Below are 17725 nucleotides of genomic sequence, written 5' to 3' on the forward strand. Positions count from 1 at the left end.
GGAACTTGATTTTTGTGAAAACTTGATGAATAATTCAATTCCCTTACAAAAAGAAACATCATCCCAAGTAGTTGCCATTATCTTAATAGTTCATTTTTGAGACTACAACCTATTTAATTTAGAACTAGTTACGGTGAATAACTGGTGGCTTGTTTCATCTGATAGATACACTGTCTAATTCTTTTGTCTGCTTTTGGCAGCTGCAAAATCTTTACCATCTTTTCAAACAAAGAAAACTGTATTTGGCACCTCATCTAAAAATACACAACAACATGCTGCCAAGTAAAGACTTGTAATGATGTGAAAAACGTGTAATGGCTCAACACCAAAGTGAACCTCTAGACCTAAAATTCTTGTTGCATGGAAAACATTATATAAGTCATTGCTTTTTTAGGGATAATTCCTGAGTTCTCTTGTTTTTTAGATAAGGATATCAAGCAATAGAGCCCCCTTACACATTGTTTCAGTGGATAGTTTATACATGAAGAAACAAGATTAATATCCTACCACAAGGTTTCCAATGACCATGACCATCATGAAGACGATCAGACACATCGTCTGTCCAGCCACCTCCATGCAGTCCCACATTGTCTCTATCCACTCTCCACACAGCACCCGGAACACAATGAGAAAGGAGTGGAAGAAGTCGTGCATGTGCCAGCGCGGAAGCTCGCAGTCTTGGGATATTTTGCATTTGAACTCTTTGTAGCTCTTGCCAAACAGTTGCATGCCCACCACAGCAAAGATGAACACAATTATAGCCAAGACGAGAGTCAGGTTGCCCAGAGCGCCAACAGAGTTTCCGATGATCTTGATGAGCATGTTCAGAGTGGGCCATGACTTGGCCAGCTTGAAAACCCTTAGCTGTTTAGAGAAAAACAAAACCAGGTCAAAGGGTCATTTAACCAAACCATAAAACACAAAAAGTACTATAACATGATCAATTGATTTAGTGTGAGGAAGAATTTGATGGTAATGGTCAGAGAAAACAGGTGCTTTCTCCTTTGACTCTAGAATATTTTGGTATGCATATACCTTCTTTGTCAACTCATTGTTTGAAAGTGGGTGACTTACAACAAAATTAAATTATCACCTTTGGTTTTGCCATAAATGATGATGGAAGTCTTAACCATCACCTTCCATTCTTGATGTTTGACAACAAGCAAAGAGTTACTGCTTTTTATGTATGTCCTTACAAAAAACGTAGTTCAACATTTTTTGGGGGTTCCCAAAAGCATTTTTCCAAACCAAAAGATTGTGTCTCATTGATCTATGAAAGCTCTTGAAAATCGGTTGTCTCCAAAATCTCAAAAAGATCAACTACGTTTGTAATTTACATTTGTGAATTGCTACTGAGTTGCTGGAATTTGAGTATCCATCTATCTATCATCTACTGCTTATCCGGTGGTTTGGGTTGGGGGGACAATAGTCTTAATAGTAATACCTGGACCTCTTGTGTGGTCCAGCTATTGCTAGTAATACTAGTGTATTTGACTAAAAAAAACAATCTGTCTGTTTTACTAAAAAAAAGCCATGTTTACCCAGTTAAATGTCAACATGGTGATAACATTTCTATTGCTTACCTTCATGTCATATGTACAGAGAAAACTACCATGATAAAATTACTGAAGTGCTTGTATTTTGAGTAGTCGTTGCTAAAGATGAGAAAAATTACGAGCTTTTTAAGGTAGATATTTACCAATCGAAAGGACCTGAGCACTGACAGGCCTTCTACATTTGCCAAGCCCAATTCCATAAGACTGAGGCTGACAATAATGCCATCGAAGATGTTCCAGCCCTGCTGGAAGTAGTAGTAAGGATCCAGAGCAATAATTTTGAGGCACATCTCTGCTGTGAAGATGCCAGTGAACACCTGTGGAAGAGGAAGAGCACAACTGTAGCCAAAAATACTGTAAGAGCTGCATTCTAATGTTTAGCAGGGCACTGTGAGCACTTGCCAGGTTTCCGACTGACAGCACATTGTCAAACTCATTGGTCATGGGGTAATGCTCCATCGCCATGAACAGGGTGTTGAGGACAATGCAAATTGTGATGGTCAGATCCACAAATGGGTCCATGACCACCGTGCTGACCACCTCCTTGATCTTTAACCATGCAGGACAGCAATCCCAGATCAGACACTTGTTTGCAAATCTATACCAGCAAGGTGGGCATTTCTGTCTCGACTCCTCCAGCTCTGAAAGAGAAGATACAGCTCCTTTAAATCCAGTTTTACAATCCCAGTACTCCTTTTTATAATGGCTTTATGAAACTTTAAAAGGTTAAAAGCATAACAATAATAAGGAAATGAAAAAAAATTGTATTCCGAGGTCACCACACCTTCCATGGTGTTAGTAAGGATGCTAGCCACGCTCAAGGCTCTCTGTCGGGCTCCAGGTTCGTTTAAATAGTCCATAGACGGCTGATGAAAACCTGATCTTCGCTTTTTCAATTCTGTATCTGTTGTTGTCCCCTAGGGAAAAAGAATTTAAAATAAATTACAGAAGCTGTTGTCTAATGTTTACCTAATATAGACTGTTTTATTTTACTGGAGACCTCTAGGAAATAAAGGAATTTACTTGTTGAGAATGAAAATAGTTTTAAAAAATCCCCTTAAACCTCTGAAAGTAGCAAATTAAAGAATTATCAGATACAATTTTTTAGTTTTTTGTTACCATAGAAATAAAAAAATAAAAATACAAAGCACAAAACAGTTATGTCACCTCAGGTTGCAGAAGACCTACAGGAGAAGTTGTGACAGACGTTCCGCCGACCAGTGACACCACCCCGTTGCAGTCTACGGTGCAGTGCATCTTGCCGTTGGCAGGTAACATGATCCGCGGTGCCCCGAGGCTGGTCTGGCTGACAACACTGCAACGGCGTTCGGTGCGGCGTGGCAAGAACAAGGAGCCCCGACGACTGTCGCCTTCCTCGAACGTGCTGTGCTCGTCGTCTGCGAAGTCGTTCTCTGAGCCCATATCCCGCGCTCTTCCACGGAAGCTGAAGAGGCTGGCCCGACTGTTCCTCCGAGGTGAGAAGATGGAGCCACGGACACTTAGTAGTGACTGAAAAACAGAGTTAAAAATTAGGGGCCAAACAGGCCGTTTGTGTAAACTATTAGTGAAGAATTCACATCAAAAACTGAAGCAAAGATATACTTAAACTACTGGGACCATAGATTCTAGAACTATAATAACTCGTTCTACCAACTGACTTGTGGGGTACCACAAGGATCCATATTAGGAACTTTGTTGTTGGAATTAGTAAATATTTGTAAAATACTTCCACAAATTGTAGGTTAACTATGAGACGTTCATATCAACTATTTTTAGTATTTCTCTATATATTCAACAGATGACCTGTGAAAACTAAACTGTTTTTTTCAACCTTAATAGATTACTACCAACTGACTTGATGGGTACCACAAGGATCTATATTAGGAACCTTGTTGGAATTAGTGAATATTTGTAAAAAATACTTCCACAACTAGTAGGGTAACTCTAGGTCTTCCATATCAGTCAAGCATTTTTTGAATAATCTGTTAGAAGTTAGAATAAAAACTTCATTGATCCCTAGCAGGGATCTAGATTAGAAGCAATTCTAATGTCTAGCATCTAGGAATATTAAAAGATAAATGCATTTAATGATAAAACTGAAGTTTTGGCATTATCACTTTTAAATCTGGCAACATAAATTCACTATAAAAAACAGTTAGTTAATAAAATCAAATTTCCACAAATGCTGCTAATTAAAAACACACATTTATGATTTTATAATGGATCTAAAGAGAATGAAGATGCTGTGATCTGCAAAGCTTCTGATGAGCTTTTCTGCAGCAGTATTTGGTTTGGTTTTATTTGCAATGCCGCATGTAGTTTTGCATGTCCTGTGCAGGCTTTTTCCAGGAAGTCCAGTGTTTGCACACGCTCAGTGCTGCTGCCCACTGGCAACCACAATTTGACTGTTAGCCACAAGGCTGGTTTGTGTTGGTCATTTTTCGGCACCCTTGTGTTTATGAAGAACCAGTGAGAATCAAGGTAACATTCCTCACATCAACCATTTAAGAATCTGAGAGCCAGGTTTTTCAGCATTGGGTAAATTAAAATGTTTTATGGGCGTTCCATATTTTACTTTGTTCACTGATTCAACCACATTGAGGTTTTGAGCAATGACCTCTGATTCATTTTCATGACTTCAGATACAAAGATCATCAATTTTTCAGGTGTAAAACAAAATTTAGTCACTTACTGACAATAACATTTTTTTGATTTTCTGTGTCTACAGTGAGTAATTAATGACAACAAAAATTTGTTTTTGGTGTTTGAGAAAATTAAACATGCATTCATGCATCCATGCACATCTTTGTTTTCCTCATTTGAGCCATGATCTGACTCAGAACTGTATAGCTAGATAGCTCCAATATTGCTCACCATTTTAGTTGCACTGATAATGTTAGTTTGGGGTTGTGACGGACTGCAAGCTAGCAGGAGAGAGTGTAAACAGACGAATGATGGGAAATGGGGGCAGGATTACTGTACCCACACCTCAGAAGTGAATTTCTAATAAATTACTGTCACTCTGCTGAAACTATATCCTAGAAAACCACACAAGGTCATGATTTTTGGCAAAAAACAAAATAATCCTGATTAAAAGACCACAGGAAACACTTTTAAAAGATATAAAAAATGATTGGAGAGCCATATTATCCCAGAAAAGGCTGTTGTTTTTATAAAACTCTGCTTGATAATAATTCATGTATTTATATTTCTGTAATAACTTATGATTGGGCATCTATGCCTGTTTCTTTTAATAAACCAGGGTGAGGACCTGCTAATGTCATGACTGTTTTGCTAAACAACAGAGATTTTTACATGTGGGAAAGCTTGTAAACAAACCCACGAAAATGAGTTTTTTCTTTTGCTAGGTTTGAGTTATTTATGTGACCTGCTTGATTCCAAAGCAAACTTGGTGTTTACACTAATGTACCTGGTTTGGGGATGAGCATCTTTTCTCATAAGACAGCCTGTTGGCATCAATGGAGAAGCGGAAGGTGGACCTCTTGATGCTGTCCTCAGACTTTGACTTGTGGAACTTGTCGCGGCCCTCCCTCTCCTCCTCCTCCTCCCTCTGCTTCCTCTTCTTCCGCCTGTTGCGGCGCTCCTTGGCACTCTTGGAGCTCAGCTTTGACGTCCCCGAGGAGGACTCGGAGGTGGGGTCCCCTCTACCGCTGTACTCGCCGCTCTCGGTGGCTGCTGCCGCGGCAACCTGCCAGCCAATTGGAGAACAGACACGGTTGTCATGGCGACCTCGTTGCCTGTCTCAGAGGGCTTTCTCACCGAACGACGTGGAGGACAGAGGGAAAGAGAAAGAGCCTTGGCAGCCAAATCAGCCTCAGACACCTAAAAATGAACCCCTGAGTGTGTTCATCCAAAACAAAGCACTTTTGAAGCTTTTATAGCTCTCTGTGAGGATGATGTAAACATAATACAACTGCAAATCAGCAGATCGAGCTAAAAATGTAACCACGAAACACATTTTACATTATGAAAAATCAGTTATTTTTTTCCCTATCTAAAGGTACACACTATATAGCATGTCGATCTAAAGATTTAGGAGTCTCTCATGCATATCTGAATGTGCATAATCCTAATAAGACTGATAAAGCAATGGAATAAAGCAGCAGAAGAGCAAGAGCGAATAAAAGGAAAATGTCAGTTTCAAAAGCAGTTTCTTTCTGCAATTTTTGCTATAGCAAATACCTTTAAACACAAACAAACATTGGCCTCAATCTAGCCTTTTTTGTTTTTAATTTTGTGCCATTTTTGCATTTGGTATTATTCACCACCATAGCAACACATACAACACACACAGAAAAAGGTTTTAGCAGTTTAAAAAGTTACATTTTCTACAAAAATATAACACAGGAACCCCACAAAGAAAGAAATATAGCTTCAGGGATAAAGATAAGTTGTGAGGTGAAGTTCAATTTAGATTTAAAAAAATGTTTTGGACTAAAATAGTTCTCTAAAGACCCACTCCAGCCATTTTATTAGGCACACCTGTCCAACTGCTCGTTAACGCAAATTTTTAATCAGCCAATCACATGGCAGCAACTCATTGCATTTAGGCAAGACAATCTGGCGCAACCAGCAAAAATGGAGGTTATCCAGCAGCTCATTTATTTCTGCTTAGCTTTTGTTACTCTGTATATACAAATTATTTAATGTTGTTTGAGATAAGATTGCAGGCGGCAAAGTGAAATACAGCCACTTTCTTGGAGCTTTCTTTTGTCATACTGAGGTTCAGCCAATCAACGGGTTTCAACAGTAGCTCCGCCCTAACTGGTCCGTTCAGTTTTTCTATGGACCTACAACTAACGGTCATCCAAAAAGAGTACAGTTCGGTCTGGCTTTATGGGTCCATTTTATAATGGAAACGCTCAAAATACCGGACTGGACTCCATAACGCTCAGTGGAAACGAGGCTTTAAGGTCCCTTAATACCAGTTCAGCATGGTTGCAATGCCACAGTCTACCTGAGAGTTGTTGCTGACCATGCTGACCATGTCCATTACTTTATGACCACAGTATACCCATCTTTTGATGGCTACTCCCAACAGTATAACCTGGCATGTCATGAAGGTGAAATCATCTCAGACTCGTCTCAGAGTTTCTTCAACATTTCCTCAAATGGCCTCCACAGTCACCAGATCTCAACCCAATAGAAAACCTTTGGGATATGGTGGAACGGGAGATTGACATCATGGATGTTCAGTCAACAAATCTGTAGCCAACTGCGTGATGCTATCATGTCAATATTTCCAGTAACTTATTGAATCGATGCTACCAAGAACTAAGGCAGTTCTGAAGGCAAAATGTGTCCAACTCGGCACTAGCAAGGTAGACCTAATAAAGTGGCCAGTGAGTGCATATAGATAAAAATAAGCTCAAAACTGCATTTCTGAGTATGTCTGTACTATAATAGTTGTGAATCAGGAACATTTGAAAAAAAAATGCAGTTGGAAAGAGATGGTATTTGGGATGTAAAAACTAATATAGCAATCCACAAGCCACCTGCCCCACTACATTCAGACAAATATATCCTTGGACTTTTTTTTTTCTCATCTGAGTTGGCATCTAGCTCAAAACTGTGCGGCTGGATAGCTCTGATATTGCTCGCTACCTTTGCTGAACTGCCAATGTTAGGTTGGGGTAGTGAGGATTTGTAAACTAGCAGGACAGAGTGTAAACAGATGGATAATGGGAAGGGGGGATATTGTCTGCCATAAAATCCCTTGAGGTTCAGCACCAAATATAAACAAAGACAAATGTCTTGCCTGCGCCTCTTCCTGCTGCCTCTTCAGCTGCTCCAGCATGGCCTGAAACTCCTCCTCCTTCTGCTGAGCCTCCTCAATGGTCGCCTGGTTTTGTTCGTCGTAAGCCATGGCTACCACAGCCAGAATCAGGTTGACAAGGTAGAAAGAGCCCAGGAATATCACCAGTACAAAGAAAATCATGTAGGGCTTCCCCGCTGCTCGTAAAGTCTGTCCAAAGCCAACCAGGAGAAGGTTTTTAGGTTTAGGTCAAGGCGATGGTAAAATAAAGTCTGCGCAGTGGTGTACCAACCTGTTGGTAGAGGTTTTCCCAGAAGTCTTGGGTCATTAGCCGGAAAAGGGAGAGAAAAGCCCAGCTGAAGGTGTCGAAACTCGTGTAGCCATAGTCTGGATTACGACCCCCTTTGATGCAGTCAAAGCCTTCTGGACAAAGTCTTTAAATAAAACAAAAAATAACACTTAGGGCTTGACAATGACACAAAAACACACAGACATCAAAGTACAACATCATCTCAGACTTGACCAGCTTCAGGCAGTTGCAGGCACTGGCATTGTAAAAAACTAAGAAAGTATGGATCATGTGGAAGGGCTACTTGTAGAATTTTGGGAAGTTAGTGGAGCCAGTGAAATTTCCCATGTAACCACCTGGTGGCTTATTACAAAATCGAGACAATCACAAATTATTTTATTGTAAAAATGCCCAACTTTGTAGAAGAAAAAAGTTACAATTTCATTACCAAGATAACTTAAGAAGGGCAATATCTTGTGAATGTTTTTTGAGATATTTTTAACCAAAGTGCACCAAAATGACCTGAATGAGCTTCTCCCAATTTTGGCTCACAAGTTTTTGGAAAGGTAGGAGTTAAAGGAAGTTACATCAGAGAAATATATTGACAGCAATGAAGTTAAAGTCTACACAAACCAACATAACCACAAGCTTTGTCTGTTTCCCACATGGATGTTGGCCCACATGGAGTCATATTACACATCTCAGAGAAGCTATAAAGGAAAGTAGTGGAGGGGCTATTATTTTTGGCTACAAATAAGAGATCTATCCCTAAAATCCTCTAATTTCAAAACCATTTCAAGAACATTTTAAAAGATATGAAAAACCCCAACAAAAAATGATCCTTTAACAGAACAATAATCTGAAGTGCAGTGAAAGAGCCACTTCAGGATGTCTGAAGAAGACAGAATAAGATGCTTCAGTGAATAAATATGTCCTTTAGAAGTGTTTTCCACCGTTAAGGTCACATTTTTCTTTCACATTTTGTAATTAGCAGTACTACACCTTGTGCATAGTTGCGTAAGCCCAAGAAAGGTGCCTAAATGGAAGTGGAATCTTTCAAATTAGGTTTTAATTATCGACAAAATCAAATTTCTCCCACACGAATTCAGTGGGGAAAGCCTATTTGAAAGGAAAATCACATCAAATTACAGCTATAGAAAAGACAGTCCACATGGTTTCTATTGTGCCTTAGCTTGGTGATGCGTCCCGACACTAATTGCGTATGCTCAGCGTTGCAGTTCTTTTAATTGGACATATAAATAAAGCATGTCAGGCCTTACCCTGCACCACTGCCATTTCCACAGAGTAAAGCATCCCTTCGGCCAGGGAGGTAATAGTAATTACCTGAAAGGAGGAGAGATAGATGGATAAACATTCAGGACAGGAATGATTTGGATCTTGTTGATGCTTCTTATTTGTTAGAGATTGGCAAAGTTAATGTCTCTGCCTATCAGAATACAAATTGGTGCACAGAATGAGTATGTGTTAAAGGCTAATCTAATCTCCTTTATAGTAGTGATCTCTACAAGAATTCGAAGAGTAAGGGTTTGAAAAATGTAATGTTGTCTCCAACTAAGCTTTATTAATGCATATAAAAACTTTGTAAAAAATAAAAAAAAACTATTCATAGTATCAACAGGAAGCAATGGTGAAGCATTTTGAGCTGTTGTAAGTTTTCATGTTTTAGTTTTTAAAACAGTTTGAAACAATTGAAATAAATGTTCCGTGTCATAGAACCTCCCTGAACAATGCAGTAAACTGGCAGACTATCCAGAGTTTACCTCCCTTTTGCCCAACAGTGGCTGGGTAGGCTCCAGCGTCCCCTTGATTCCAATCGGGGATAGGTTGGTTTGGAAAATGTATTTAGACGTGGTAACTGATTGGCTTTTGAGGAATAAATGACCCTCATACATTTAGCTTACATAGAATGTCATCAGCGGTTGTTTTACAACAATGGTCTAAACAGTTAATTTATTACTATTTTCTTAACAAAAGCCAAGGTTTGGTGATATGTTGTCGTCATCATAAATGATGATAACAAAAAATCGCCACCAGGGTAGTGTAGGTATGGTTACCTACACCAATAGGTAACCATACCTACCATCTGTCTCTTGAGCTTAAAGTTTTCAATAACTGTGAATGGCGAGTCCTAGTCTTGGACAAGGTCATTTATGACGCATTGGCACCAGCAAGGGCAGCTAGACTCTCAGAGCTTCAGGATAACAGTGACGCTTTTCTAGGCTTTTCTCCCCCCATCTTGTTGCCAGTGTTTATGCTCTTGGCGTTCAGTGACTCATGCTTCTCTCACACTTGAGGGTGCTTATGCCCTACAGATGGGCTGCAAGGGAATGATGAGGTTGAGCTAAGGGTTAAAAGAAGAACGCTTTGTTGCTGAAGCGATTACGCGACACATTTGCCCCATTTTCCCAGCAGGCAGCCTCTGTTCGGAGGCATTTCCCTCTCTGAGTATCAACAGAAATAACATCTGACTTCACTCGAATGCAACAACCCATATCCTGTCTGCGTGGAATAGTTAACATATGAGTAACTTGACCCAGGTTTACCCCGACTATGATTTCACGCCTCTTACTTTCATCGTTGATGTACTCCGTCCAGTTGAAGGTGGAGTTCTCCATGTTGAAGCTGCCGTTGTAGTACATGGTGTCGTTTAAGTTGGCGCTGCTGTTGGTGGCGTTAGTGGGCCTGCGCACACACTTCTGCCTCAGGTTGCCCATAAAGAGCTGCAGGCCGATCAGGGCGAAGACGCTGAGGCAGAACACGGTGAGAATCATCACGTCTGACAGCTTCTTCACAGACTGGATCAGAGCTCCAACGATGGTCTTCAACCCTATCAAAGGGTGAGTGGGGGGGGGGGGGGGGGGGAGTGGAACATTGGGTAGTGCTTACTGTCTGTTAAGTACAGCCTGTGCCAATAAAAGTTCACAGTAGCAGGTAGTCATGTTGCTGTATGATGATCAGACTCTCTCATCATACGGGAACCAAACTGATACAACCACTACTAGACATGGATTCTGCAGAAAACATGTCATTTTTCCTGACTGTCAATCATTTAGCCTTTGGATACCTGGAAAATGTCATTCATTTTACACATTTATTTATTTTTTGGTTTTGGTGTACCACTTAAGAAAAATTTGATATAGATAAGGATTGATTTGATTTGCAAAACTCTGAAACTTCTATTTTTTTACAGTAAGAGAAAAATGGAAGATGTGTGCAAACCTTTCAGGAGGAAGTTCATTTTAGGTGGGCGGAGCAATCCAGTATTTTTGCTCAATTTCACATGTAATTTATTCAATCCAGGACTGTTTTAAAGATTTCCTTTATTCTGTCAAGCCTAAGCATCTTTCTTAAATCATTTTTACATTTGGTCTCTCACAACTTACCTCTGATTTAAAGTTGTGTCCTGACATACAGGGATTTCCTCAAAATCTTAAAATCTTTTATAGGTATTTTGATTCTGACATTAAGTTTGAATCAGATTGCAAAATAATTTTTTTTTTAAAAAAGCTCTTTTAGGCTTTTAGCTTTTTCGGTGGTCCTAAAGTGCAAATTACCGGTACATAAACAAATTACAATGAAAAATATCTTCTTATTTTATGCCTTTTTTAACATTTTAATTTTACCAAATTTTTCCAAAACATTTCTTTTTTTTAATTTTAATTTTTGGGAATTTTTTTGGGATTTTTAAAATTAAATCTTTTTTTATTTTTAATTGTTTTTCTTTTGTAATTGTCATTGTGAGCTTGAATATTTTTTTGCATTGCGATTTGTTGATGTAATTTACACGTCAGGGTCACTGTAGCTTTGACAGTCAGACTAACATCAAGAGATGACAAAACTAATATGGCCAGTTGGAAACATAACAGTTTAAAGGCACTTTTTATATTTGTAATTTTTTTTCCAATTATGGTAAACATACAGTTCAATTAGTTCGATTTTTCTTTTTTAACTAAAAGTTGCAGTTTGTGTTATGATGATTTCATGGCTAAGTATCACAAACAACGTCTACCAGGTGATAACTTCTGAGTTTTAAATCCAAAGCTAGTGAAAAAAACATGTTTTTAACAAAATATGAAAAATTCACATAACTTTTTATAACCTTTTCATGTAAACATAACAATCTGTGATGCATTTTGTAAAATGAATGTTTTTTTTTTACTTGTGAGATTAGCATCTGACATTTAACACAGTGTCTGAACATTCAAATTTTGCTAGTTTTCAATCACTTCTAGCTGGTGTGAATGGTTGCTGTGAATTTTCATATCATCTGAACCCACCGCCCTGTACATATTCCCATAGGAGACACACAACATTGAACACAACATGCACAAAACCACAAGGCAGGGAGGAGTCTCACACACCAAAGAGCTCGCCACAAGACGGCTTTTGCAATTTCTCATGCAAAAAAAGGAAATAAAAACAAAGCGAATAGTGCACAAAATCTACCCGTGAGGTTCGCAAGGCAAGAATAGGTTTCAGCCAAAAAAGAATTCTGCCTTAGAGGATAGCATCTAAAAGCCCAGAATTCTGTCAATCTCTGCAGATTGGAGCCAGATTCCAGCTTTTACTGGCCTTCGGGGCGAAGGCAGCATGAGGGGGCAGCGACAAGCGTCGTCAGGCTAAGCTACAGTGAGATGGGCTGTAAAGGGGGCAGGCGGCAGCGTGGGGAGCATTTGAATGTTATGCTACGTACACATCGGGCATGTGATACACATTCAAGAATGTGCCAAACGGGCATTCTTGAACGCACTTTCAACACTTTGTGTTCACCCTGGACTGTTACTACCCGATACTAGCACATGTACTTAGTTGGAAGAGGCTTGGTGCAAATCTTGCAAATCTTTTGCAGCCTATCCCGATATATGAAAGACTTGGCGTCAAATCCTTTCTGATTAATTTCTTCTTCGTGATCAATTTTGAAACGGTTAGAACTTCCATATTTTGAAAAGGACGCTACGCATAGATCCCTACCAAACCCAAGTCCCTGATTGGTCAACGTCCAACTGGTTCATCCTTGCATTCAATGGCCATGCGTTTTGTATGTAGAGGCCGAAAATGGACTTCAAAACTTGCGTGTGAAAGCGAGAGAAGCCTGAAATGCGTATATGTGCATTTATACATAGACTTTTCATTGGAAATGGTCCCTCGAATGCGCGTTTTCCTAGCCCAGTGAACGTAGCATTAGTGAAATGCCAGTTAGCTGTTAGCATTCCAATTCTCCTACAGGCCCTGATGGATCTCTCACCTGGGATGACTGATATTGTTTTCAGAGCTCGCAGAACCCTGAAGGTTCGCAGTGCTGAGACATTGCCCAGGTCCACAAACTCTGTGACATATCTGTAAGGGAAAGGAGTGAGGGGGAGGCGGGAAAGAGGGGGAGGACACGCGCACGCACACACGAACCAGGCACGCACACACGTGACGAGACGAAGAGGAGGGTCATGGGACGGGAAGGGAAGGAGGGAACGGCAAACAGTCACGCACAGAGGACAGATGGCAGGAGTGCAGCAGGCGCGGTGGCCTTACCTGGAATTACTGAGATAGTTTTCAAAGCTCGCAATACTCTGAATGTGCGCAGAGCTGAAACATTGCCTAGGTTTACAAACTCTGTTATATACCTGCAGGATTAAATGCACAGTTACTACAAAGCATTGGACATCCGCCTCTCACACAGCCATCAGAACGGAGAGGAGGCTCTTACACAAGAATATGAAGTCATTGTTACAGAAAAACCCGCAGACGCTGCAGGTGACGTTAAGTCTTTGAGGCGTAAAGCAAAAATAGGTTAAGGTACTCAGTGCTTTGGAGGGAGGGTTAAACTTCCATTACAGTAGAAAACAGTTCAAACTTCCAGAAATGCTCTTAAAACATACTTCAGAATACTCCCTTCCCTTCCTCCTCCGACTTGCAGTGGGATTTCCTAAAATGCAGGCCATCAAACGGGTTTGCCCATTTGTTTGTCTGCCTACAGCCCGTATCCACCCGTAAGGGCGGTTGCGATTAATGCTTTATCTGTGGTTCAGTGCAGCGCGCTTTGCAGGATACTTACGCCATGAGAATAACACTGAAATCCAGCCAGTTCCAAGGGTCCTGCAGGAACGTGAACTTCCCCAGACAAAAGCCCCTGGCAAGGATCTTTATAAGGGACTCGAAGGTGTAAATCCCTGTGAATGTGTACCTGCAAACAAGGTTAGAGACACAGGAAATGAGAGGACCTGCTGGGCGAAATATCGACTTTGCAATGATGCAATCACAGCATCTCTTTTATCCGAATCTCTGCCTTGATGGCAACACCAGAAATCTCCTTTGCTTGACTGGATTGTTCCTTTATTTCCAAATATTTGTTAAACTTTTTTCTCCTTCTGGGTTTGAAGAAACCCAGGCAGGGTTCATTTTACCAGTGCCTGCTTTTATTGCTGAGTAGTGAGAGCTCATGGAATGATATTACATTTCTGAGGCATCAACACTCACATCTAATCCCTCATGCTTATTATCCGTAGTTTTAGGACACGTAAAAAGTTAAATTTAACTTCTCCTTATGACAAGGAGAAGCCACAACTGTTAAAACAATACACTCTATCTTTTATGTTCAGTTTTCTGAATGAGATACACACGTCCTATTTCAGCCATCTGGTACTACCAGGTTTTGTTGCATAGTTTGTTTTTTGTCTTATTGTTTACTTTATATGTGGAAATCCTGTATCATCCATGCTCAACAAGAAAACATCTGTGCTACTTCAAAATTGATTGTGCTTTTGTAGAAAATCTATGAAACCCTGATTAACCCCATACCATGACTCCACCTCCGCAGGCTGCCCAGCAACAGAGCTGTTCAATATTTAGATCAAACAATAAAAGTAAATTTTGTAGCCAAAACCCGAGTTTTAATGTTGTTGCTTTCAACATATCGGAAACATCTGAAACGTGACTTTTGCACTAACATTAAAGTATGATGACGAAGGGTTTAATGAGGCTAGAAGTCAACCAGAAAACAGTTAGAGGGATTCAAAACATAACCGAAGCTCAAACTCTCTTTATTGTTTTAAGCCCTCTAACGTCTGAGTTGAAGTGCATTTGTAAAAAGGGAATGAAATAGGTCAATTCCCAAAGTAACCACTAGGAGGCTTGTAACACAATCTTAAACATAAAATAAAACCATAACGTTTGTAGAAGTAACTCTGCACAGGCCTACTCTACCTACCCACATGACCTGAGGAAGATTGGAAGAAAGAAGGTCGGTTTATTTCACATTAAAGTGATGGATTTTCCAACAACACCCCTAGTGGTTACACTGGGAAGTGCATTGGCTCTGCAAACTCTTGGTATTAGAGGAGCCTCAAACAGCAAGAGGACTTGTTGTTCTGCATTTTTCAACAAATCTACAAAATTGCTTTTCTTCTAAAGACTAGTGTTTACTGAGGTCACATCTGGACATAGTAGCAGCAACAATAAAACATAAGAACTGGTTTCATTTTGGCTTTATGGGAACCAACCGATCACATGACCACACCTTTAGTGTATAGATTTTCCAGTCACTTTTTCTGACCAAACCCTCATGACTTCATGTTTGAAAAAGTCCTTCCTTCGCTTTAACCCTTCAACACGGTAGCTTAACACGCCCTTTGAATTACCGTAACTCCTCAATCGTTGCACAACGCAATTTCAACAGATTCTGAAGAGAAGAAACGCAGCTTTGTGCTGATATGTAACACATTACTGTAGAAAAGTGTTTATCAGTCAACATAAACCAGCTGACGTTAAGAAAAGCAGCTTTTCGTGGATACTTTATCAATGCTAAACGCTACTAATGCTACTAACGGTAAACGCTACAAGGTGCTACTATTACTATTAACGCTACTAAAGCTTCACTTTACTAACGAAAAGTGTTGCATAACACCGCAAAGTCACTTTTTTTCCGCACCAGAATCTGTTGAAATTACATTTATTGCGTAGATGTTTGAAGTACTACGGTAGGTCAAAGCGCGAGTGTCATTTTGCCATCACCGGCAACAGCTCAGATGTTAAACTGTTAAGGATTATTTGACAGAAAAAAAACAAATCTGCATACTCACTCTACATTCTTGGCCCAGTCCGGGGGAGAACTTAGCGTCATAAAAGCACAGTTGGTCAAGATGGTGAACATGATCAATATGCTGAACATCGTAGAAACAACAAGTCAAGGAAAGCAGTGAAACCCTTTGAAATCTATTCTTGTTTATAAAGCGTGTCTTATACCCTCTGTGGTCTATAATTCAGGCTAAATGCATTCAAACTCTGAAAGGATATGAGTGCACCAAAACTCTAATAGCTATCCTTCGCAGAGGGTTGAAGGGAGTTAGGATGTACAAGGCAGAAGTGGCATTGAAACGGAAGATCGCCTTCCCACGATTCAACACTATGAAGGTCTGAAAGAAACACACAGAGACCGAATCAAAATGCTTCATTCTCAAAAAGAACAATCAAACATTTCCCACAAATCCGTTACACTATTTTTAGAGCATCGGTGCTCTGCAGCAGCGACCACAAGGTCAGAGCTTGTCTGAGTCCAGGTCTGTGGTTGTTATAGCAATGACGCCCGTTGAGCTCAAGGCAGCACGTCTTTGACACCTCTGTTCAGCTGGCACAGCAGCTCAAATTAGCATTTAGCACCTCTGTTGACCTGCACTTTAAGTAGTCTTCCTGCACCAAAGCTGAACCGGCTTTGTTGCATCTTTTGAAGGCGTTGGTAAGGCATGAATCAATGTTTACATATAAAACAGCTGGGTTTTTTTTCATGCTATATACAATAATAAAGAATGGGATTATTTTAACTACTAAAATACTCCAAACATACTTTTCAACTTCTTATAGAAATGCTCATTCTCATAAATCTTTTGAGCATTGGCCTATTAAACCACATGGGATCTTTGTTTATTAAATGCCAGAAAAAAAAGAAAAAAATGACTCCGTTTGTTGGTTTCAATGACATCTTCTGTAAATATTGGACCAAATGGAGCAGAGAAGATGTGTGATAATAGAGGTTTGGGACAGATGGTCTGTGACTGGCCCCCTAAAACCCATGGTCCATTCAGGTGTCTGTGCTGTGGGAGCTTTGGGATGTGCGAGGGACTAGCAGCAGACGCTGCTAGTTAGGGAGATTAAGAATAACGTGATTCATGCTAAAGCGGGTTGGCTAGTTGCTTTCTTAAAAGACAAGCACTGTCAATCTGATAAAAATTGAAACAAAGTCACTAAATTATCAGATTGGAGCCTTGTTACACTCAGAACTAACATCTTTTAAAACAAAACAAAAAACTAGCAATAGGTGACACACGCCAACTTAAACGGGGTTGATCAAATCAGTCGGAATAGCTTTCATGGAATTTAGTGTTTTGATTTGAAATGGTTTATTTCCAGCAATCAAAGCAAGTGTAAAGAAGTTTCTGACACATTTTAAGGCAGGTATAATCCATCCACTTTTGTGTGTGGCCTTTGATTTTGTTGGGACATTTTCAAAACACAAACAGGAATACAGGAACCAACACTAACGCAGGCCAATATTTATTCTTTAAAGGGCAATTTTTCTCTTTGAATTGGTGGACATTCATTGTTCTTGTCGTCTAGTGTTATACAAGCGTTGATAGCTCCTTGGTGCTCCTACTGTTCTTCAGATCAATAGTGTTGATTGCAGATTGGTCTTTTTCTTTCTCCTTCTAGCACTGCAGCCACACAAAACCTTTAGGTTCAGAACCTAGACTTGTATTTTGGATATAACTTAAGTTCCTCTTCGATCATCGTTTGATCTAAATTCTAAATATTCCCAGTGGTCTTTCAATAATTATGATGCTGTTCCTGTGTTGTTTTCTATGACATAGCTTAAATTTCTTTATTATAAGAAAATGCCACAAGAACATGTTAGAAACCCCATTTTCATTGGAGTGGGTCCTCAAAAATGAACTCTACTTGGTTTTGTTACAGCATAAACTGATGGTTCTGCTTTCATTTGTGGTTAAAGCCCTTTGTTGTTCTTACATACATGAGATTATAATGAAATCAGGTTTTTTTTAAACCCATGGTGTCGGTGTTCCAGGTAAGGTTTCATGC

General features: G+C 39.8%; 1 protein-coding gene across 6 annotated transcripts in view; it reads right to left on the reverse strand.

Moving 5' to 3' along the window:
* The window catches only part of scn1lab (sodium channel, voltage-gated, type I like, alpha b), a 45514-nt gene that overhangs the window by 20670 nt on the left and 7119 nt on the right, over nt 1-17725 (reverse strand). For 2 of the 6 annotated variants that reach the window (XM_004066661.5, XM_078942984.1), the window contains exons 3-16: nt 15929-16047; nt 15715-15804; nt 13692-13820; nt 12888-12979; nt 10212-10469; nt 8902-8965; nt 7625-7766; nt 7336-7542; nt 4987-5265; nt 2724-3065; nt 2341-2473; nt 1959-2197; nt 1700-1873; nt 508-864 (exon numbers count right to left, since the gene is read on the reverse strand). In XM_004066661.5, the coding sequence (XP_004066709.1) occupies nt 508-864; nt 1700-1873; nt 1959-2197; nt 2341-2473; nt 2724-3065; nt 4987-5265; nt 7336-7542; nt 7625-7766; nt 8902-8965; nt 10212-10469; nt 12888-12979; nt 13692-13820; nt 15715-15804; nt 15929-16047 (2625 nt within the window). Of the gene's footprint in view, nt 1-507; nt 865-1699; nt 1874-1958; nt 2198-2340; nt 2474-2723; nt 3066-4986; nt 5266-7335; nt 7543-7624; nt 7767-8901; nt 8966-10211; nt 10470-12887; nt 12980-13168; nt 13261-13691; nt 13821-15714; nt 15805-15928; nt 16048-17725 lie in introns of those variants that run through there. The other 4 variants (XM_078942995.1, XM_078942992.1, XM_011484196.4 and 1 more) reach the window with 4 other exon arrangements.

The sequence above is a fragment of the Oryzias latipes genome, chromosome 2, assembly GCF_053564925.1.
Source record: "Oryzias latipes strain Hd-rR chromosome 2, Olatipes_Hd-rR_3.1".
In the NCBI taxonomy this organism is placed as follows: domain Eukaryota; kingdom Metazoa; phylum Chordata; class Actinopteri; order Beloniformes; family Adrianichthyidae; genus Oryzias; species Oryzias latipes.